Genomic DNA, 23,714 nt, shown 5'->3' with positions numbered 1-23,714 from the left:
TTTGGCTTTGCAGACAGAACTCTTTCCAGCCTGTGTAGTTAGTTACTCCCTGATGGCAATCCTGCTCTGGGGCAGGACACTGCTGAGGGAAGTGCCCCTGCATTTGCAGAGAGCTAGCCTTGAAGTGCTTACACTGTTAGCCTGTTTTCTGGTCCTGGTATTGCCACTAACTGGCTGTGAGACCTTGGACAAGAAATTTTATTTCTCTGGCCTTTGGGAGTCCTCATTTATAAAATGAAGTGTCTAGATTGGATGATTTAAGGGTTAGATTCTGATTCTGTGATTCTAATACACTCACTAAGTCAATGTATTCATTGTAAGACTCCATGATTACCTTTCTCCACTGTGTGTTAAACAGTGGATTTTTATTTATAGCTAAACGAATGACTCTATAAATGGTGGAATTTCACACTGGGCTATATGAATTATCTACACCCAAACACTGACCATATAGCTCCCTACAACTCACACATTCTAGATTATTATCTGACCTTCTGAGAGAGTCAGAGATCCTTCCACATTAGTCTAAGCCTTGAGAGAGAGGGGAGTGGTATCTGCCTGGAAGAGCAAGATAAGCTCTTGTGTTCTGAGCTTCCTTCCCCTTCCTTCTCCCTTTCCTGAGTCTCAGCTATTCACCAGCGTCTGCTTCCTCTGTCTTCATCCTCTTCCTTATGGTTATATCGAGCTTATGTCAGTGTGGTTCCCTGGTGGGCTGGTGGCTTAGCCACTACAGCTGGGTGAGGAAGGAGTGTGACTCATGCCCTGAGTCTAGTGAGTCAGACTTGGGGTGGGCTGCACCAGGGGCTTCCCTAGGACAGGAAGCAGGTTATGTATGCAGGAGATGAACAGAACATACCTGGAGCCAAAGAGGATAAGAATTTCCCATTCTATCCTCTCATGTCTTAGGTTTGAGCCCAGCAAGATTTCAGAGCTCATAGGAGACTTTCCTCCTCATCCCAACTCAAGAACTGAGAAGCAAGTACATCATGATTAATATCCTAGCTTGTGTGACCTTGGGCAAGTTATAACTGCTTTTGAGTTTCAGTTTCCTTTGCTGGGGGAAAAAAAAAGGATAATAAACTCATTTAATGGAGTTGCTGTGCATTAAATAAAACCTAACACCTACTACAGACCTGGCTTCAGAAGGTGAGTCTATGTTCATTCTGAAATGGTGCGGAAACCCATTGTTTTTGGACTCATTGGGAGACGTGAAGTCAGTCAGTGAAAAGCTGAAGTAGGGCTATTTCCAGCGCAGGAGTGCCCCTTGTGGTTTGGGAATTGGCCCCAGGCTAGTTCTGAAATGCAGCCTGGGGTACTTCCTCCTGGCTGAAACTTTTCTTTCCTCCTAGGCTCTGAGGCCTTTCCCCTTCCCGGTGAACAGTCCTAAGAGGGCTCTTCACACACAGTGCAAACAATGAACACGCTGAATGTGTCCTAAGGATTACTAGACAGAATCAGTATTACTATGTTTCCTCTTGTTTCAGACTCCAATCTCTCCTCATTTAAAATTTTGATATTTTGTTCATCCTGGATTTTTTGCATTATTTTTGATTTTCAAAAATATTGAGTTAAAATATAATTTATCTAGATTACTGAGTTCCTTGCATTCCCTTAAATTCTGCCCCTAATGATGGAATATCTCCCGCGGTAGCTTTTTTAGGAGATTGGGGGGGTGGGAGGGTGTATTTTGTAAACCTGTGACCTTTTTTGCGGATGGGAACTTTGCTCTATCCCCACCAGAGGCCAGGACGAAGTTCCCACCTAACCTGGTTCCATCCAGTCTCCCACCGGCACTTCCACTCAGCTCAGGGTTGACTCCGAATTCCTGAAAATCCTCTGTTCCGTTTAATTCCGTAAACATTATTCAAGGGCCAGGCAGGCAGCTGGTTAAGGTTGGGGCGGGCGAATATGGGCGCAGACCCGATAGCGCGAGGCGCCGAGGGCACCTGGATGGACCACCCCGCCTCCCGGAGGCGACCCATCAAGGGCAGGGCGCTAAGAGCTGGCACACTCTGTGCCCGGAGGCCTCACCGCGGACCCTAGCGCACCTTCGCGGAGGCAACCGCGTCAGAAACCCCGACCTGGAGTGACTTCCTGCCCGGGAGGCCCCGCGGCCTCCGGCTCTGGACGCCCGCCAGGCAGGCGCCGCCCGCGCGGGTTCCGAGGCTCCTCCTGGGCGCAGCGCGCGCGGGAGGCGCGGGAGGCGCGGGGACAGCGCACCTGGAGCGCCCGCAGGCCCGGCTGGCGCGCGCGGCGACATGGAGGACGGCGTGCTCAAGGAAGGCTTCCTCGTCAAGAGGGTGAGCGCGCGGGAGCCTCCCCGGGCGCTGGCCCGGCGATCCGCGGGCGGCTGCTCCCGGAGCCGAGTCCCCTGCCCGCGCCGGACGGCGGGCTCGGCGGGCCGGTGGGGGCGGGGGACAGGGACCGTCGGGGGACCGGCTGAGAACTGGGTGGGAGGGCGGCTTCGGCTGGAACAGAGCGGCAGAGGCACAGGCAAGGAGGAGAGGCCCGTATGGCCAGCGGTGTGGGGTGGGGGGCGGCTCCTGAAGCGGACATCCTAGTTAAAACAACTTGGGGTGATGGGACGAAGACCATATTTAAATTTGCTGTATTAACGCGACGACCTAAGTGCGCTCTGTGGCTCACAGCGCCCATCTCGGCGTCATCTCCCGTTCTCTGCACAGTGAGCCCTGGGCAACGAGGCAGCCCAGGCTGCTAAGCACTTAGGGTGTTCCTCAGTCCCCGGGCGGCCCGCACGTGGAGCACCGCATTCCTCCCTCTCCCCAAAGGAGAGACAAAGTTCAAGGAGGCGAATTAAGCAGTTTGCTAAGGATCTGGGAGCCCGTCGGTGATGGAGCAGGTGCAAACCCACTAATGTTGACTCCAGGCCTTGATCTGTCCCCCGCAGGTGGATGGTGTTGTCACCGAATGACAGACCGCTGGCCCCAGGCCCCAGGCCCCAGGGCTAGGAACAACCCAGACACAACCTCCATCCTCAGTCCTTGCCCATGGCCCACGTGGCCTTTCCCTCAGCTAGCCAGAGTCCAGACAGACACAGAACACACAAATCAAGGTGTAAAATGAACCAAAGAGCAGTAGTAAGAGGAAGTTCCATATTTTAAAGTTCTTTGAATGTTGATATCGACGCTAAGGGTTTATACTAACATAACAGCAGAGCATAAAATCCGGGGTTGAGCCTTTGGGCTCTTCTGCTGAGACTATAGCTTTGGGAGGGAGATGGATGAAGGGGGATGAGGGGGTTCCCCCTTGCATGGCTTCCCCCCACCACCAGAGTAGCCCCCAAGCCTCCAGTGGCTTTCAGGTCAGTAGGTAATGTAATCATGTTGTGTTGCACATTATTTGATATAGGAGGGCGGGTGTGTTGTTTGCTCGAAACTGTTAGCAGGCGGTGTAGCAGGAGGCTGATGTTGGATCAAGGGTCAGGCTGGACACGGTGATTAGAGCAATAGGCTGGTCCTCAGAGAAACAACCTGTGGGAGTGCTTGCACACTCCCATTGTCCTGTGGCTCATGATATGGGCAGGGGGGTTGGTGGGCATTGTTGATTGTCCAGACAGCTCGGCCCTTGTTGCTGGGGTTCCCTCACAACATCCCCCCCCCCCAACCAGGGGGGGTGAGAAGGAAGGAAGGACATGAGTTCTCTTTGGGCTGGCCACCCAGTCCTGGCTGAGTGAGTCCAGCGTGCAGGGAAGTGAGGACAGTCAACAGGTCTAGCCCCAAAAGCCCACAGCAGAGCCCTGACTGGCGTGGGCAAAGCTCATTCCAACCAAACCCAAAGATGGGAGTATGGAGGCTGGCCCGAGGCCAGGGGAAGCCACACCCCTTCCTGCCAGGTGAGGGACCTGGCCCCTGGCTTCTGCTCACAGTTCCCTGTTCCCTCTACCCATCCATCTCAGCTTTCTCTCCCCCTTAACCCCTTTCCTCCTGGGTGGCAACAGCAGCTCTGTGTCTGCTGGAGAAGTTGCCGGGGTATGGCCATGGGATTTGCAGATTTCGGAGGGTTTACAGTCCTGGGGGGAGGGCAGGTCCTGAGCTGGAAGCCCAGAGTACAGAACAGTCATCACCGGTGAGGGTGAAGCAGGAGACGGGCAGGGGCAAGATGGATTTGGCTCTTGCTCTCGCCCAGACACGAAAGAAGCAACGCTCCAGGCAAAATGCAGGGCACTCACTCGGCCTGGCTTTAAAGGAGGGTGAGGGGGAAGGAAGTGGGATCAGTACAGGCAAGATTGGTCTTCCTTTAAGAAGACGCTGAAGCCCTTCAGGTGTTGCTGCCTGCTCACACCTCCCATGACCCTCTTAGAAAATAACACGGCAATGTTAACACACTTTGGCCTAAAAATCTCCTTTGTCAGACTCTATGCCAAGGAAATACCATTAAAGCTTTTGAACAAAGGGTTATTTTTATAGTGGAGAAACTGGAAACTATCTACTGTCCCCACCAATAAATGACTAAGTATATTATGGTTATGCAGGTGTTTAAAATACTTATATGATAACCCGAAGAGTAAAAATACACAAGGTATTAGGAACAAATAGGCATAGAAGAAAAAAATCTAGAAGGAGTCCTGCAGGCTAGAAGTCTGAAATCAAGGTGTTGGCAGGGCCTTCCTTCCTCTGAACCCTATAGGGAAGAGTCCTCCTTTGCCTTTTTGTTTTGGTATTTACAGGCTGTAAAAGAAAAACCCAGCTTTCCCCTTCTTCTGTAGGGAAAAACTTTGTACCTCCCTATTGTTTCTTTATCCTGTGAGTCTCCTTTACTTTTACCCAATCTGTGGAGGTTTCTCCCCACAGCAAGCAATTCTCTGTGACACCAGCTACATGTCTTACCATTTAACTCAATTCGGACACTTTTGACCTGGAGATGGCGTCACATCCCACAGGTCAAGGGATCAGTTTCCCTGACTTAGGGTCCCACCACCTCCAACCCACCATGCCCATAACTTCAGACACTAGTCACAAGCCTGGGTTATCACTTGTGCTTCTGACCGACGGACTAGTTGTTTGGATAATTGTTTGGGTGTTCCAATGACCCCCTTTTCCATTTCAGTTGATTTGGTACAGTGGCTTACAGAAGTCAGGGAAACACTTCCATTTGCCAGTTGACTAAAGGCTATGATAAAGGACACAGATGAGCAGCCGGCTGGAAATTGGTGTGGGCGAAGAATGTGGGAAAAGGCACGGAGCTTCTGTGTCCTCTCAGGGCACGTCAGTCTCAGTACCCATGTATTCACCAACCCAGAAGTTCTCTGAACCCCATACTTTAGGATTTTATGGAGACTTCATCACAGAGTTGTGATTGATCATTAACTCCCATTTTCAGCCCTTCTCTCCTCTCAGGAGAATCAAGCTTCTAATTGTGGATGGTTTTTTTTTTTTTTTTTTTTAAGATTTTATGTATGTATTTGACAGAGACAGAGTGATCACAAGTAGGCAGAGAGACAGGCAGAGAGAGAGAGGGGGGGGGGAAGCAGGCTCCCCGCTGAGCAGAGAGCCCAATGCGGGACTTGATCCCAGGACCCTGGGATCATGACCTGAGCTGAAGGCAGAGGCTTTAACCCATTGAGCCACCTGGGTGCCCCTCCTCTTTAATTAGATATGAAGGTTTAATAAACCTTGCACTGGAAAGTTAGGAGACCTTGGTTCTAATTGTAACACCATTAATTTTAAAGACTTGTGCTAGGTATCAATTGAATCCTCTTGGGCTTTAGCTTTTTCTTCAGTACAAAAGGGGATTTAAGGAGGTTAGAGTAGATGATTACTTTCCAAACTTTTTTTTTTAAGATTTTATTTATTTATTTGATAGAGATCGCAAGTGGGCAGAGAGGCAGGCAGAGACAGAAGAGGAAGCAGGCTCGCTGGTGAGCAGAGAGCCCGATGTGGGGCTTGATCCCAGGACCCTGGGACCATGACCCGAGCCGAAGGCAGAGGCTTAACCCACTGAGCCACCCAGGCGCCCCTGTGGCTTTTTCTTTATCTGACCAGCCTTCATCCAGGAGCCCACCCAGAGTCATCTCATGAGAGCAAAAAATGCTCCCAGCACCTAGGAAATTGCAAGGGCTTCAGGAGCTCTGTGCCAGGAATGGGGGGCAGATTTTATATATATATATAAAATACATATAAAATATATGTTAGCCCTCATCTTAAAACAGGCAGTCCATGGCATTCCCTGACTTGTGGAAGCACCATTCCAGTCTCTGCCTCCATCATCACATGGCCATCTTCTCCCAGTGAATCTCAGTGTCCAAATTCTCCTCTTCACATAAGGATACCAGTCAGTATTAGGGCCACCCTAAGCTGTTATGACTTCATCTTATCCTGACCACATCTGCAAAGACTGCATTTCCAAACAAGATCACATGCATGGGTACATTCAGGGGTTAAGAATTCAATGTAACTTTCAGGGGCTCATCATTCAATCCATAACAAGTACCATCTCTGCTTCTTTGGGGTTGTAGGGTCTTGAGCAAGAACTTTCTGAGCCTTGGTTTCCTCACCATTAAAGTTAGGGAGTAGTGTGGTCTTTTTCAAAGGGTCCCTCCAGCTGTAACATTCCATGCCTCTTAAGCCCAGCTGTGGAGTTGCTGTTTCAGCTTCAGCTTCTCCTTCCCCCTAAAGGGGTTCTAGGGACCCTAAACCACTCATGGTCCAGTGGGCTGGGCCTGGGCCAGCTACTTGCGGATAAGGAGCCTGGAGAGGGTGGAAACTGCCTGGGAAGAGGAAGGCCTGGCATATTTTTCAGCTAGACCACTGTGGTTTTGGCCTCTGACCCCTTTTACCTGGTGACTTTGAGCCAGTTCCTTATTTCCTCTGAGTACGGCATGTTTGTCTGTAGACTGGCGACAGTGGCATTTTTCTTGCCATCCGGTGGATTGTTACCACGGCCCCCACCTGAGCTGCCCTGTGGCAGTCTGGCTGGGTTCGTTCAGCTGATCTGCCAAAGTGTGGTTGGGGAGCTCTTTTAAACACGAGAACACAAGCTTTTTGTCATCCTTCTAGTTAAAAGTCTTCAAGGATTCCCCTTGGGCCACAGTATAAAGATCAAACTTTACCACATGGAACCTGAAGCCGACGGGACCCACGTCACTTCCCTTGTCCTTTGCCCACAGGCCTCTGAGCCAAAGCCAGACAGAGCTACTTGGAGTTTCCCACAAGTGGAAGTGGCTCGAGCTCTCCCTTTCCTGCCTTCCTGACCTGGCCAACTCCACGCAGCCTTCCAGACTCAGCCCTAGCAGCCCTAGCCTTCCAGACTCAGCCCTAGCATCCAGACTCAGCCCTAGCTTCTCAGGGGACCTGCCTCAGCCCACTCAGCCTCCTTTGAGCTTCTGCCTTCATCGGAGGTGATTCTGGGGTTTGCATCATGACCTGTTTTACTTACTTCCCCATTGTTCCATAATCATCACCCCAAAGCTTAACATCTTAAAACAACGAACACTTACTGTCTCACCTGGTTTCTGAGGGGTGGGTATTCAGGAACATCTTAGCTACAAGATTCAAGTCTCTCATGAGGTTCCAGCCAAAATGTTGCCCAGTGTGGCAGTCTCCTGAGGGCTTGGCTGACTGGAGGATCCCAGTGAGGCACAGTCTCTCACATGGCTGCTGGCTGGTGGCCTGAGTTCCTCACCTCCCTGTAGGGGCTGGTCATGATATGGCAGCCAGCTTTCCCTGGAATACATGGTCAGGGAGAGAGAGTCCCCAAGACTAAAGCTACACGGTCTTTTCTATCCTAATGTCAGAACTGGCAAATCATCCCTCTCCCATATTCTCTCGGTCACACAGATCAACCCTTGTACAATGTGGGAAGGAACTACATAAGGGTGTCAATATCAGAAGGTGGGGATCCTGGGGGGCCCCACCAATAGTCTGTCCTAGAACTTATCCCACTGGCTGGCATCATTGTCTGTCTCCTGCGCTGTCTTAGGTCCGAATCTTGTCCATCTTTGTCTCCCTGCTGCCAACACAGTGCTTGCTGGAGTAATCGTTATTCATTGATTGTTGAATGAAGTGATAAATGAATGAACGAGTTCCCTAGTTATCTCATCAGGACTATTGTCTATTTGAATTTCATTTTCCATTACAAAAATAATATATACTTATTATTTAAAAAAAGCTAGGAAATTACTCAAGGTTGTAAATCGAAAAATAAGTTTTCATTCTTGTTGCCTTGTATCCAGTCTTAGTCCTTAGAGAAGATAACCATTAACTTTCCTGAGGTATCTCTTCAGAAATTTTCTAAAATAACCAATAGAGTTATTTTTAGGTATCGTATGAAAAAAATATAGGTAAAAGTGCTTTGCCTGTGTTGAAGACCAGGGGCGCTGTGATTCTTGGTAGGCTCAGACTGCTGGGTTTGACCTTGAGGGTTCCACCAGTGACCTTTCCTGCCATCTCTTAGGATGGGAATCCCTCCTCAACAGCCACCGTGGGCATGATATTGTTACACAGTTAGATTATTTTGCATTATTTTATTAGAAGTGATGATCCAAAGTGTCTCAATACATAAAACCTCTTCCATATCCTAGATGATTTACTCAGCACACCTCCCCAGAAGTGGAATTATTGGGTCAAAGACTTTGAACGTTTTTTATGAGGGTCACCAGCTGCTTCAGGGTTCCTACCTACACAGTAAATCCTTTTTCATCAGCCTTTCTTTTTTTTTTTTTTTTAAAGATTTTATTTATTTATTTGACAGAGAGAGATCACAAGTAGACGGAGAGGAAGGCAGAGAGAGAGAGAGGGAAGCAGGCTTCCTGCCGAGCAGAGAGCCCGATGCGGGACTCGATCCCAGGACCCTGAGATCATGACCTGAGCCGAAGGCAGCGGCTTAACCCACTGAGCCACCCAGGCGCCCCCTTCATCAGCCTTTCTCTGCGGACCTTTCTCCTTTGCTGTCAGGATTCATAGTGGCTCATAAGCACATTCTACTCTCGTGAGTTTGAACAGAAGGGGATCTCATGGAGGAATATTAATTATTAAGAAACTCAGGAGTATTTGGGAGGGCCAGAGAACCTGGCTGGGATGCTACACAGCCAGGGCTGATGTAGTCGGACAAAAATGCCCAACAGTTCCACCAGATATTTCTAGGGGAAACATCACTGCTGACATGATTTGCCGTTTGTCCCTGATAGCTCTGGGGACTGGGTGTCAGAAGAACCTGTTCTTCCAACACTGTTCTTGCCCCAAATTCCCATTTCCCCCTGTTTGGTTGTTGCCAGATATGCGTCAGGTCCACATACATGGGAGTGGAAGCTACTTGGTCACCTACCTGTTCCCTTCATGCCAGGGATTCTGGGAAATGTAGCATTTTGTCCAGGAAAGTACAGAATCTCCATGTTGGTTTGTCCTGTTCAGTATCTGTTGGTGACACTTTTTTCTCTGATATCTCCAGGCCCCACTTCTCCTCTCCCTGTTGGTTTAGCTTGTTAGAGCTGCTGGACAGGACAGCTTAAACAGATTTGTTTTCTCAGAGTTCTGGAGGCTGGGGTCGAGTCAGGCTGTCAGGCTTCTCCTGAGGCCTCTCTCCTCAGCTTGCAGATGGGCGACTTCCTGCTGTAGGCTCGCATGGTCTTTTTCCTCTGTGCATATGCCTCCCCGATGTCTTTCTGTATGTCTAACTGTCCTTTTCTTATAAGGACCCCGGTCAGCTTGGGTTAGGGCCCACTTAATGACCTCATTTTACCCTAATCACCTCTTAAAAGCCCTATCTCTACATGCAGTCAACACTGGGAGTTAGGGCTTTAATACACGCATGTGTGTGCATGAGGGCAGACACAATGGAGCCCATAATGCCTGTGTTTTAAGGTTTAAGACGATTTTGCCGTCTTCCCTTCTCCACTTCAACCTGCCCCCATTCCATGCACGAGGGTTGCATTCTCCCCATACACAACCTTTTGAGCCAGCCATTTGCTGCTAGTGCCGCTCCGGGAGCCCCTCAGGAGGGAGTCATCGAGAAAAAGGACCCGAGTCTGGGCCACGTGGAGAGCAGTAGAGAACCCCAGCTGTTGAGGGGCCAGAGCCAAGTCTTTTTTGTTTCTTTAAACATGTCTGCCCATGTCGAGAGCAGCTGCCAGCCGTCATGTTACATGTCAGTCCTAAGTACGGGAAGTGAAGACAGCAAAATGTGAAAGGCAACTTGTCTACAAGAGTTGTCTCCTGTGAACAGTCCAATTGCCACACAGTGTGACAGCACTTAGACCCGTTCATAAACTTGTCAAATTAGCATGGCTCGAAGTTTTATTTCGCTGCCACAGTAACTTCTGTTTGGGCACTGCCCAGTGCTCGCTCTGTCAACTCCTAGAGCTTTTGGTTCCCTAACAAGCACTCAGCGCACACAGAGCAATCATAATACCACAGATATGCGAACTCAAGGAGCCTTTGAAATAAATAAATGCCCGGAAATGTAAGGAAAGGCATGAATTGGGGAAGGGTTCTCTGATTCCGATAAAGCACACCTCTCTTAGAATCCAGTCCTTATCAGGCTTTGCTCTGGGAAATAGGCCAGGAAAGTTGCTTTCATGAGTGTGTACTAAACCCATTCCTTTCTGATTCCTCAGTAGACATTCCCTGTTCTGTTGGTCTGTTTAAGAAATAAGCTCTTTAGGGGCACCTGGGTGGCTCACTCGTTAAGCGTCTGCCTCCGGCTCAGGTCATGATCCTGAAGTCCTGGGATAGAGCCCCATGTCAGGCTCCCTGCTAGGTGGGGAGCCTGCTTCTCCCTCTTCCACTCCCCCTGCTTGAGTTCCCTCTCTTGCTGTGTCTCTCTCTGTCAAATAAATAAATAAAATCGTAAAAAGAAAAAAAAAAGTCTCCTTAGCCACCCAGGTGGCTCAGTTGGCTACGCATCTGCCTTTGGCTCAGGTCATGCTCTGATCTCAGAGTCCTGGGATGGAGTCCCACATCAGGCTCCCTGCTCAGTGGGGAGCCTGCTTCTCCCTTGCATGTGTTCAATCTGTCTCAAAAAGAAATAAAAAAATCTAAAAAAAAAAAAAAGAAAAAGAAATAGGCTCTTTGCCTTTACCTATCCTGACTATCCTATGCATTGGCTCTATGACTCACCTGAGGAACCACAACCCCCCTTCATCGCCCCCCCGCCCTTGCCTCAAATATCCTGCCTTTTAGGCCTGTCAGACCAGGCTTAGCAAGATTCTTAGGGTTCTTAGTGCTGGTAGACTGTTTGTGGCTTCAACTCTACAAATTGCTTACATCCTTTGACTAGTAATATTCTTTCTACGAATGTATCCTAAGGGGGGGAGATCTGAGATGCAGATCAGAATTTATGTGCAAGGCTATTCATTGCAGAATTGTTCATAACACTGAGAAAACAAAAAAACCTCAGCTACACACAATAGGAGATTGATAAGTAGAGGTTGCATCTACCTAGTGGTTATTAAAAAAACATGTTTTAAAGAAATATATTGGTGTTGAGAAGATGTTCAGCTCGGCGAAGCTCAACAAAACAAAAGCTAGATAACAAAACTATAAGTACCATGGTCTTGATTTTTTTAAAACCCAGAAAGTAAAAACTAAGAGGAAAAAAGACTATAAGAAAATACAAAGTGTTAACAATGGCTATCTCCTAGTGGTAGACTCGCTCTTCTGTATATTTTGTAGTTTCTTTCAAGGCTTATAATCACAAAAAAGGCCAACTGGGAACTGGAAGGTCAATGCCAAGGGTTTTTGTTACATACTCAAAAAAGATGACAGGGAGATCCAGACAGATAATGCTTTTTTCATGAAAATGAAAATAAAAGATATGATTTTGAACTGGATCCTTTGGCTAATAAGGACATTATTGGGGCAATTGGTGAAACTTGGTTGGGGGTTGTAGAACTGATGAAAATAACATATTAATGGAAATTTCCTGACATTGATGGTTGCATTATGGATGTGTTGGAAATATTCCCCCTTCCCTGTTTTGTAGGAGATACACAATGAAATATTCGGAAGTGATGGAGCATCATGTTAACAATTTACCCGTAAATGATTCTGTAAAAAAGTTCTTTAATACTATTCTTCAGCTTTTCTCTGAATTGAAATTATTTTTTTAAGATTTTATTTATTTATTTGAGCGGGGGGAATAGAGGCAGAGCATGAGTGGGGGCAAGAAGGCAGAGGGAGAGGGAGAAGCAGACTCTCTGCTGAGCAAGGAACCTGACTCAGGACTAGATCCCAGGATCCTAAGATCATGACCTGAGCCAAAGGCAGAGGCTCAATTGACTGAGCCACCCAGGTGCCTCTAAATTGAAATTATTTTAAAATTAAAAATATAAAATGAGTTTTTTGATTTGTTTTAAAAAGATAATGCTGTCCCCATTTTTGAACAGTTGATTCCATGGCACAGTCGGGCTCCCTGAGTCATGTGACACTTCTCCCTGAACTCAGTGTTGTCCTCTCAGCCACCTCACTGCAGGGCTCTCCTGTTTGTCCTCAGGGTCACATTGTCCACAACTGGAAGGCGCGATGGTTCATCCTTCGGCAGAACACGCTGCTGTACTACAAGCTTGAGGGGGGTCGGAAGGTGACCCCTCCCAAGGGCCGGATCCTTTTGGATGGCTGCACCATCACCTGCCCCTGCCTGGAGTATGAAAACCGACCTGTAAGTGAAGGCCCCTGCTTCCCGGCTCCCCCTGCCTCAGACCCTCCCACCTGTGGTGTCTTTGGTGAGGGTGGTGTGGGTGAAGAGCTGAATTATCATTGAAAAACCTAAATTCAAGTCCGCTACACTGTGTACCAGGTGTGTGACCTTGGGCAAGTAATTGAACCTCTCTGAGCCTTTGTCCCTCATCTATGAAATGGGGTAGAATAATGATGCCTCACTGTCTCCCATGGTTGTGTTGGGGATCATGAGAGATAGTTGTGTTGAGGATCATGAGAGAAAGTGCTGGTCTGTCCAAGCACTTTGTTGGCTAGGAGGCACTGTACACATACTGGCTTTCATCCCCTGAGGGGGGTGCATGTTCCAAAAGTCAGGCACAGTTTCAACCTGACCATCAAAAAGGTATCTGAATCAATCGTTTTTTGAGGGCTCGTTATGTGCCGGGAAATTTGCTTAGAGGAATCAAGGAAGAAAATGGTAAGAGTTTTTTTTTTTCCCCTTGAGTTATTAATCTTATTATGAAAGCAAGTGGTTAATTGAAAAAAACAGAATTCCAAATGTTGGCACAAGCATGGTGAGCTGTAGAGAACACTGTATTCCCGAAGAGGAGGAAGATGTCGTTACAGGCTGGCTGAGTCAGGTACTGCATTGGGAGGAGTAGAGATTTGGGAAAGATCTGAAAGAGGGGAGAGGCAGACATTCTGGGAAGGTGGAAAGCCTTGAGTAAAAGTGAGGGGAGAGATAGATTTGGAGATAGCAATGGCCCATGTGGCCACAAGGGAATGTTCACCCAGGGAGCAATGGGAGATTGGCTGGGGCCAGATGGAGAACATGGGGAGCCATCAAAGGTTCTGAGTGAGAGAATGGATGGGTAAAAATGCTCTTAGGAGGACTAAAATGAGGAACTATGCTCTTTCCTAGTAAGTTACTAGATACATAAAGAAGGGATCTTACATTATCTTCCTCCTTTTTTTGCTTTCCTATTTTTTTAAGTATTCTCTACATGGGGCTTGAACTCACAACCCCCGAGATCAAGAGGTACAGGGGCATCTGGTGGTTCAGTGGGTTAAGCCTCTGCCTTCGGCTCAGGTCATGGTCTTGGGGTCCTGGGATTGAGTCCTGCTTCGGGCTCTCTGCTGAGTAGGGAGCCTGTTTCCCTCCTCTCTCTGCCTGCCTCTCTGCCTACTTGTGATCTCTCTCTGTCAAATAAATAAAATAAAATCTTAAGAAAAAAAAAAGAGTTACACGTAGCTCCACCGACTGAGCGGGCCAGGCACCCCACCATTTTCGTCTTTCTTACCATGTTTTACTTCTTTGACTCTTCTAGACCAATTGACAATCCTGAGTATAAGAAAATATTCGTAACAGTGCATTCCGGGTGGTGGGTTTCTTGGTAGTTGTACTCTTTTGTAGTGTTGAATTTTTCTCAAGAAAACAAAGGGAGCTATTAAAATAATGAGGCATGAAATAAGGCAAAAAGTAGGGGGAACCACGAGAAAACATGGTGAAGGAAATGTCTTCAGGACATGGTTGACTGGACGTTGAGGGTGAAGGAGAGGGAGGTGTGTCGAGTGTCATTCCAGCCTAGGAAGCTGCAAAAATGAAACATCCTTCTACAGTTTCCCTCTGCCAGCCTGCAGGGGCTGCTGCTGGAAGGGGAAAACCGGGCTGCCGGAGAAGACCCAGCCTGGGCGGACTGGGGCTGCATCTTCCTCCCTGTGGTGTCAGAAGACCAAACATGGTGTCTGGACACATAGCAGGAGATCAGACAAATATACAGATAAGTGAGATGATTTTAAGAGGGAAAAAAACTTTTCTAAGTCAATGTAAGACTCTAGTTCTCCATAAGTTACTCTCCAGAACTTGTAGTTTAACTTGTTGACCCGATGCCCCTTAATAATCTTTAAGGATCGGTAGAGAAAGTGTTAGGTTGAATGGGCTGGACATAGAAAAAACCTTCAAAAGAGATAGGAGTTAAATTTGCTAACTGCAGTTGTGAGCTTCATGTTGATTTCCAGACAGGTCATCTGCCTGGTTCATGAGTCTTTGAGCAGGAAGAGGTCAGGAAGAGCCTGCAGGTTCATTAAGAACAAGTTATAAAGTGTATGCATGTGTATGTCTGTATGTATGTGTATATATATTAAATTAGGGAAGCTATGAAAGAGTATGCCTGGATTTCACATGGAATTTTATAGTCTCTCCTGAAATTCTTCCATTAAAATGTTGACTGCCAGCTGAGATCGTAGAGGTCCGGGGAGCTGGTTAAATTTGTTCTCTCACAATTCCGGTGAGTGAGTCGGTGTTAACTTGGAGGAACAGATTCATGGTGTTCTCGGGGACTGTGAGCCAGCCTTGTCTTATCATCGTTTTTGCTGTTAGTTGACAGGAGGGATGTTAAGTTTGCAAACGAAGCAAGTTGGGAACCAATGCACTGGAAACCAGAATGGGAATGAAGAAAGCGTCTGTTTTCCAGCAGAAGCTGGAGGCCCAGAGTCTACTTAGATGACATTTAATAGGGTCAGCATCCATTTTTTGACCACATCCAGCAGTCAGAAAACCCCCTCTGCACATTTAAGGAATGGAGGAGGTGCAGCCCACCTCAGAAGGACTTTGGGCTGACTGCACAGAGTGTGAGTCTACGGTGCCGTCAGTGCGACCTCGGGCCGTCAGCCCCGTGCCACCCTGCACCCCTCAGAACTTTCCCGCAGCAGCTGGTTCTGTTCCATGGGTCAAAGCTTCTGAAACTGTTGACCAATGGCAGAACATGTAGCAGAGTATGAGCTGGTTAAGAGTTTCAACATACCGTATGAAAAGTATGTGAAAGGTTGGGGATGCTTAGACTAGAGAAAAGCGCACGGAAGGGAGCATGAGGAACGGTGCCTCCGAGGTAGGTGTTCATATTCCCATATGGCAGGTGAAGAAAGCAAGGCCCAGTGGGGCTCCTCAATGGCCCAAGTGTCCACAGCTAAGGGCAGAGCTGGGATTTGCTATCAGATCAATCTGACGTGAAAGCCAGTGCATTTCCCACTTTGGCCCAGGGGCTGTGGTGGGACGTAAGGTGAGTCTGTGTGGTTCTCGAAGGCACTGTCAGAAGCAGGGAGGCAAAGTGCCCAGAAGTTGTCTCTATGCCAAATAGTCTGTACAGGGAGGAGAGCTTGCCTTAGGAGGCCATGGGCTCCCTGTGGCTTGAGGTGTGTAGGAGGATCTTTGAGGACCACCCCCGGGACATGCCTGAGGGACTGGGCGTTCGGCAGCGGCCAGACCTACGTGTCCCAGGTTGGCCGTGGCCCTGTCATCTTTGCCCGCCAGGCCTCTGAGCGCTCGTCTGACCGGCCGTCTCTTCCTGCAGCTCCTCATTAAGCTGAAGACGCGAACGTCCACCGAGTACTTCCTGGAGGCCTGTTCCCGAGAAGAGAGGGATGCCTGGGCCTTCGAGATAACGGGGGCTATTCACGCGGGGCAGCCGGGGAAGGTCCAGCAGCTGCACATACTCAAAAACTCCTTCAAGCTGCCGCCTCACATCAGCCTGCAGTGAGTGCCCAGCCCCACGGCCCGCGCCTTGCCTGGCTTTACTGCAGGCTCTAATGTCTGTGTGACAACAGGGAATGGGCCCCTGGCTGCCACACAGGCCTGTCTGGTACCAGCTGGTGCTTCAGGGCCTTAGGCCCTAGCTACCTGCCCCGCTCCTCTGATCTTTTGGGGCCTCTGCTGCTTCTGCCCACCTCAGTGTCTTGAGTCCCTCCTTTCAGTTTCAGCCAGGTTGTCCAGGGCCACATCACAGCCCCCCAGGGACCACCACTCGCCATGTCACCGGGCTTGTTGGCAGCTGAGCAGCAAGAGGGACATGTTCAGGTAGCAGGTGCATTCTTGCTCTGTGAGGTTCCTCATCCAGCTCCTCATTCAGGCAACAATTCTAGAGTGCCAACTGCATGCCCTATACCGCCCTTGGTGCTCGGGAGATACAAACGGGAATACATCAGATCTCCTCTCAGGGCTTTCCAACTCAAGGCAGAATCATCTCACAGAACAGAAAGCAGGTCGTTGCCAGAGGCAGCGCTCTAAAAAGTAGGGACGTATGAAAGGAGTTCCATCACAGAGACAGTTACCCCACAGGCAGCACCCCCTAACCTCTCAGATAGCGGAACAGTTACACCCGTCAAAGACACAGGACGAGTCCCTTTCTGGACTCGCAGAGAGCTCCATGCCAGGTGCTGAAGTCTTGATTGTGCAGCAAGGGCGCTGCTAGACCATGGAGAGTGCGGGGGGAGGAGCAGCGCAGGCAAGAGCAGGTTCGAGTGCTGTGTGACTTTGAGAAGTAGCTGGAGGAGGTCCCACTTTATGCAGTCATAGAGAATCATTGTTGTACACTTTACTACAAAAGTGTACCTGTCTCATATAGAAACATTAGAGCATGTAGACGAGCAGAAGAAAAGAAACATCTGAAAATCCTACCTCTCTAGTTCTGATGCATCATGGATGCATCCCCTGTTGCTCTGTGATACATATCACACTGGTTGCCCCTTGTTTTGCACCCATGGCCCCTCCCCCATGGTGTTGGTGCAATGAGGGGTCCCTCTCCTTGCCTTCCTTCTGGTTAGTCGCATCGTGGACAAGATGCATGACAGCAGCAGTGGAATCCGGCCAAGCCCCAACATGGAGCAGGGAAGCACCTACAAAAAGACCTTCATAGGTGAGCCTCCCCCTTGGGGACTGGGGCAGGCGGTGGAAACCGGGAGCCTGGTGATCTGGGATTCAGCCATGCTAGCTCTCCTTTGTTGAGGCCAGAGCTGCTGGCGGCCAACAAGCTGGTCTGAGATGGCCACATGTGGTTGTGGCCTTGGGTCTGCTCTTGGGTAGAGCCCAAGGCTGCCCAGGAGGTTAAAGTCAATGAGGTCACAGCCAAGCATCCCCAGGGAAGCCAGACTGTAGCCTGTTGTCTAACTGGTGCTGCCCTTGCCCCAATGCAGGCTCCTCCCTGGTGGACTGGCTCATCTCCAACAGCTTTTCTGCCAACCGTCTGGAAGCCGTGACCCTGGCCTCCATGCTCATGGAAGAGAACTTCCTGAGACCGGTAGGTGTCCGAAGCATGGGAGCCATTCGCTCTGGAGACCTGGCCGAGCAGTTCCTGGATGACTCCACAGCCCTGTACACTTTCGTAAGTTCGGGAGGGAGTTCCTCTTGCCACTGGGGCAGAGGAAGGAGGAGGTAACAGAGTGAGCACCGGGGGTCCACAGTCATGGGCGAGAGGCCTAGGGTTTGGGGACCTCTTCCTCTCCAGGTGGAGTGAGGTTTCTGATCGAGGATTTTCCTTTCCCCTGTGGTAACCCCCAGAGCCTGGAACTGGGACTTTTTTGGTTATGGAGTCCTTGTTCTTTATTCCCGCTAGGCTGAGAGCTACAAGAAGAAGATAAGCTCCAAGGAAGAAATTAGTCTCAGCACTGTGGAGTTAAGTGGTACAGTGGTAAAACAAGGCTATCTGGCCAAGCAGGTATGCCTGCCTTGGAGAGGGAGGAGATGGGCAGGTGCCCCCACAGGGTGGGAAGGGCTGAGCGTGCCGAGGACAGCTGCTCATTACCAGCAGAATCTGCTAAAGCAGGAGCCAAGGGCAGCTGCAGGCCGCAAGTCAAGAGGCGCGAGAACATGCCCATTCTCTCTCTCTCTCACACACACACGCACACACAGAGTCCCAAGGTTCAGGCGAAACATGCCCAGGAGTCACGATCACAGTCCTGAGAACCAACGTCTGCCTCCGTACCCACTGCGAGCACTCGGCTGCGAGGGCGTTGCTTGCCGGGCTGGTGTCTGCATCTGCCGGTCTTCAGCTCCCTGACGCTTCCTGGGGTGTCTGCCTCTTTCCCTGTGAGGCTGCACACCTCCCTCATGCACTTTTCCAACAAAAAATAAGTCTTGTCCACCTACTTCACTAGGTTGAAGATGACATTCTGTAGTGTCACGTCAGTGTTTAAAAACTGACCGTGGTCACTACTGCCAACCACGTCTGGGGGAGTGTCCCTGTGACGGCACACCTGTGTGTGAGACGCACAGGCCAGCCTTGAACAGAATCACACGTGCCACCACCTGTAAACGGACCTTCTGCACGCTGCTCATGTTGGTGCACATCCCACACGCTGTGTGAAACGGCGAGTCTGTCCAATGGACACACGCTGCTTGGTGCCATTCCTGTGTTACTTGGGACATACATTGTCCTTGTTGCCTGCTTCTTGTACATCAGGATCCCCACCTGCTCTTAGATTACTTGCCACGCACAGGACAGCTTCTATCCCGAGGGCTGTGCTGCCCAGGCCCCATGGGAGTCTAGTGAGGGGAGGGAGCCAGTGCCTGGCCGGCCAGGAGGAGGGGGAGGGAGGGACTCTGGGGGCTCCAAGCTAGGCGGCTAAGGAAGCATGATCTTGGGGGTGACGCCAAAGAGAGCCCTACACATCAATATCTTATACATTAAGATTTTTAACATAGGATTGATCACTTCTTCCTTTTTCTGATGGAGAATGCTAAAGTGGATTTTAGTGTCCATGTGAGCACATATCTCCGTGAAGCTGTAGGTCTGCTTCTGACACTTAAAAGCTGGTGCCCTCGGGTTCCAGTTTTCCTGGGAGCTCTTAGTCCAGTGGACACCTGCTGCCTCCCTGTCCTCTTTACACCCTGACTGGGGTCTGGATAGTGCTCCCCTTTCCCTTCAGTGTTGACTCTTTCTGGTTCTGTCAACTAACTGTGACAGTGTTCTTGCTCAAGTGTCTCGGAGCAGGGAGGTCCAGGTCACTGCAATCCTCAGGTCTCCAGGAGACCCCTTCCGGAAAGCAGTCCATTGTGGCAAGTTGGCTTGGGCAGTAGATGCAAGGAAGTGGGAGGAAGGGTCAGGGCTGTCCCTGATGAGCCTTGAACCCTTTCTTTGCGTTAGGGGCACAAGAGGAAAAACTGGAAGGTGCGACGCTTTGTCCTGAGGAAGGATCCGGCTTTCCTGCATTACTATGACCCTTCCAAAGTGAGTGCTGCACGTTCACTTAACTACTGTGTGTGAGGCTTCAGACGCTTCTCTCCCGAGCCCAGCGGGAGCCAGCCCACTGTGTCAGTGTGCCTCCCCGTACTTCTGCTGTGCCATGCCATTCCTTCCATGATCCAAGCTGTACTCAACGGTCTGCTCGTTTCTTTCTTTCAGCACGCTGTTGCCTGCGCAGAGGGTTATCATTATTTTCAGAGGAAAGCATCTTTTAGTTTCTCTAAAGCTTTTTGTGGGGCTGGGGAAGGTGGGGTGGCCTGTAAAGGAGACTCCTAACTGGTGCTTCCCAGTCTCTTTGCCCCTTTCTGTGTGGAGATCCCATGAATTCTGCCCCTCAAACTTTTGTTCCCACCAATGTAGTGGAAAGTTTCTTTTATTACATACTGTTTAAGACATACTTTACTAATTTTCTTGTTTTCTTTTTTCTAACTGATCAAAGAATTGCTACTCTTGAGTTTCAGATAATAAGTATTGTTGTATGATGAGTTGATCTAATTCCAGTTAAAAGTAAAGATAAATGGCCTTTGAGCTGGCATGTCCAGCCTTGTCTTGATAGATGTGTGATTTTCATTCAGTTTTTGAAATACTGAAGAGTGGGCAGTTCCTCCCTCACCAAGCTTGTCAGGAGTCCCCGCCCTAAGGCGAGCGCCTGAAAGAGTGAGAAGGAGCCCTCTGGGACCCAGCCAGACGTCAGGGAGGGCTGAGGGCCAGGGTGGAGTGTGGCCCTGCGACTGGGCCAGAGATGCCAGACTTCCTTACGGTGCATGTAGGTGGCCACGTGATGTCCAAATTCGGTCTCCTCGGTTACAGATGACTCACTTTGTTAGCTGGCCTGAGGGTGGTTTCAGGCAAGATGGCAACTCCTTTCTCCTTTTTCCCTTTTGTGCATTCACACTATGCCTCATCAGGAATTCTTTCTGCTACAGGAGGAGAACCGGCCAGTAGGTGGGTTTTCTCTTCGTGGTTCACTCGTGTCTGCTCTGGAGGATAATGGCGTTCCCACTGGTAAGGCACAAGTCCGTGCAGGCCTGTAGGCCCTGGGATGCTCCTGGCTCCGCTCAGTGGCGCTCTCCTGATGGACTGAGCGACGGGGGCTGAGTAGGTCTCAGTGAGACGATGAATAGTGTGAGTTTTAGAGCCAATTTCAGAATGAGGGAAAAGGGCATGTGGGGTCTTTTCAGTGTCTTAACAACACAACTAAATAATCCTTCTCTGGTATTCTTTCCCCTCAGTTTCTGTGCTTACTAGCAGATAAGCTTCCACCTAAGAATGGTAGCCTACCCAGTGTTTAAGGGTCAGCAACACACTTTAATATCAGTTAGCATACTAACTTCACAATAGCCTGCTAAGAAAGACTGTATTATTCCCATTTTATGGATGTGGAAATTGAGGTTCAAAGAAGCTAAACAAGTTTAAGTCCCAAATCTGTGCCTACTTTTAACATAAACATCCTGGATTCGTGGATGTGAATGGAACTGTAGATTGTAGGTAGCAGGTCAAGAGGGTGCAGGGGAGGGATGGGGAGTAGAAAGGAGGGAAAAAGGAAAGCGGGCATCTGGTGGGATTCCCTAACTCCGTACATTGGTATTTAGTAAATACTTCATTATGTGTATTTTTTTTTTGTGGCTCAGTTGACTTCTATCTGAAAGCAGACACAGGTACTCACTAATTTTTCTTCTGCCTAGGGGTTAAAGGAAATGTCCAGGGGAATCTCTTCAAAGTGATTACCAAGGATGACACGCATTATTATATCCAGGCCAGCAGTAAGGCTGAGCGAGCTGAGTGGATTGAAGCTATCAAAAAGCTAACGTGACAATGTGTTCCCGAAGGAACAGGACAGGATTCCTCCCTCCTATCAGATGGTACAGGCAAGATATCTTGGAGAAGGGGAGAGTGTTAAGACTTTTAGCTTCTTTGTATATTTTGTACGGCCTTGCAGTGAGACTGGAGTTCCTTCGATCGCAATTGGCAGTGGTGCTGTTTCCTTCCCCACCTTCCTGTTAATAGCCTGGAAATGCTAGAACTGCCGTTAGCCCGCAGCATCTTGACTTTCACCCATCCTCATAACTAGCCATTCCTCCCGCACCAAAGCAGGTTTCCCGGTTGTAACACTAACTAGCCATATTGTAATACTAAATTAAACACTAGTCTCATGCTGGCTGTCTCTGAAATGCTGTCCAAAACTAACTCCTTCTCTGGAATTAATAAAAACTGACACGTTTCTAGAATTCCTGTATAAAGTTTTATAGTTTTCAAAGGTTTTTCAGGCTTGATGCTGTACCAATTATTATGCAAGATTATGAAAACATCTCAAGTGATCTTTGTCTCTAAGACCTGCTTCATCTTAAAATCAGAATTTTGAACATTGTTTTGAAGAATAAGCCTGCTTAAGCATATACACTGCAGAAATCATGGACTCAGTTGGAGAGATTAGTCACACATACAACAAAGAGTAAAATTATAGCATTTCTATGAAAAATGGCAATTCAGGAAGAGATGCAGAGCAGGAGCTGCTTAAGTACAGAAAAAGACGTAAACGGGAAAAGAATTAAGGAACGAAATTTTGGTTTACATTAACTGAGACATACAGGTACCAAGAAGCTTCACCAGTTGGGAGGTTAATCTGAAGTAGTGAAAAGTCTGTATCATACAATATCTTTAAAAACATTTTTATTACTTTAAAGTTTATACAGTAATCTGGCACAAGCTACTGCCAGCATGCTTGCCAAGTACAAGTGCTTAGACTTTCTTTAATGAATAGATATGTAACTTATATTTAAGGGGAGTAGATACTTCCAAAGTGCTTAAGGAAAAAAATTTTCCTTTTAGATAGCGTGAACTGTCTCCTCTTAATCTTGTCTAGAATACCTGACCCGAATGATCAGGAATTCCAAGCTAATGAGTTTTTATTTTATTCCTTACATTGTAAGAGACTACCATTTAAAGCACCATTTTCCATTTGGCATTTCATCAAAGTCTAATGTCCCTGGAATTAGTTTTTTTTTTTTTTATTGCTCTCCGAATATCAACAGGTGTTTATTTAAACTACATTTGATTTGATGGCTTGACTCCAAATTGGCACAACTGCACCCTGTTCTGTATAGGGGTATCAGAATCTTCGTGTGTTGAAAAAGTAGATGGCCATTACCTTGAGGCAACTCTTGCCGAAGTCCTAGTACTTGAATTTTTAAAAATCCCGAACCATTTTAAAGGTTCTTCACACAAAAGTAGCTGCGTCAAGAGTGTTTGAAAGGATGGCAGCTGAGTAGTAACTGTAATGCCTACCTAGCATGTCTCTATAGGTTCTCACTAAATGAGCCTTATCCAGCTACATACTGGTTGTCTTGTTTTGCTACAAAACACAGCAAGAGAAAATGTTCGTATGCTCCCATTTTTTTTCAGCTACTTTTGACTTTCCATTACAATTAAGTGTGACCCGAACTATTGGGGATTTTCAGGTGTATGAGTTGATAGCCACTTTAACTCACAGGCAGAATGGGGAGATGAACTTGTCAATTTTTAATGAAAAGTCTTTGAATGGTAATGCAAGATTTGGATAAACTGGTCAATTGTCTTTATCTGTTCCTCAGGTTATTTGGAGTTGAGTGTGTAGCTTGTCCTCATATTTGAAAGTGATATTGTTAGGTCAGCAGGTATGTGTGCTTTAAGTTTGATTAGTTCTCTCCTTCATTGGTGTCAGTGAGGTATTAATCTTTTCTCTGGGAAAAGTCATAAATTCTGCAAAACTGTTATGGAACTGAGCAAAAGGCTTGGATGGGATAAAAATCACTCACTGTGGAGGTCACCAGTATTTCTCAAGGGTTATGCCTTAAAGTGTAAAAAATGTAGTAAACAACATGGAAATTTAATTCCTTGCCTACAACAAACATTTAAGGAGCACCTGTTGTTATTTTGAGGACATTCTTGATGCCACAAGCTTTATAGACTTGTTTTAACTCCTCAAAAAGACCAAAGTGAAAATCATGTGCCAATTTTGAGTACACCTAGATCCTCCTCTAAATATTCCCAGTATGGCATGTACTAGCAATTATGGCTACCTTGTGGCAACAGCCATATGAAGTTTTAC

At 48.1% G+C, this 23,714-nt stretch overlaps 1 protein-coding gene across 2 annotated transcripts; it reads left to right on the top strand.

The window, feature by feature from the left end:
• Positions 1-2,063: 2,063 nt before the first annotated feature.
• On the top strand, positions 2,064-21,855 carry PLEK2 (pleckstrin 2). Of its 2 annotated transcripts, none has more exons than XM_047738426.1 (9): positions 2,064-2,300; positions 12,448-12,612; positions 15,962-16,143; positions 17,211-17,302; positions 17,580-17,683; positions 17,999-18,100; positions 19,529-19,612; positions 20,554-20,632; positions 21,313-21,855. In XM_047738426.1, exons 1-9 carry the CDS (start codon positions 2,259-2,261, stop codon positions 21,438-21,440), a joined length of 978 nt encoding a protein of 325 aa, XP_047594382.1. In that variant the 5' UTR covers positions 2,064-2,258; the 3' UTR covers positions 21,441-21,855. The 2 variants fall into 2 exon arrangements, with proteins under 2 accessions (XP_047594382.1, XP_047594381.1); XM_047738425.1 differs by having other exon boundaries at positions 2,069-2,300; positions 17,580-17,767.
• Positions 21,856-23,714: the final 1,859 nt, after the last annotated feature.

Source organism: Lutra lutra, chromosome 7, assembly GCF_902655055.1.
Source record: "Lutra lutra chromosome 7, mLutLut1.2, whole genome shotgun sequence".
Classification (NCBI taxonomy): domain Eukaryota; kingdom Metazoa; phylum Chordata; class Mammalia; order Carnivora; family Mustelidae; genus Lutra; species Lutra lutra.
Note: the sequence above shows the minus strand (reverse complement) of the source record. Positions and strands in the feature narration are given on the sequence as shown.

Coding starts and splice junctions, on each gene's coding strand:
- PLEK2 (XM_047738425.1), top strand. CDS start 2,259: ATGGAGGACGGCGTGCTCAAGGAAGGCTTCCTCGTCAAGAGG. Junction 12,613..15,961: donor TGGAGTATGAAAACCGACCT/GTAAGTGAAGGC, acceptor CTCTTCCTGCAG/CTCCTCATTAAGCTGAAGAC. Junction 18,101..19,528: donor AAGGCTATCTGGCCAAGCAG/GTATGCCTGCCT, acceptor TCTTTGCGTTAG/GGGCACAAGAGGAAAAACTG.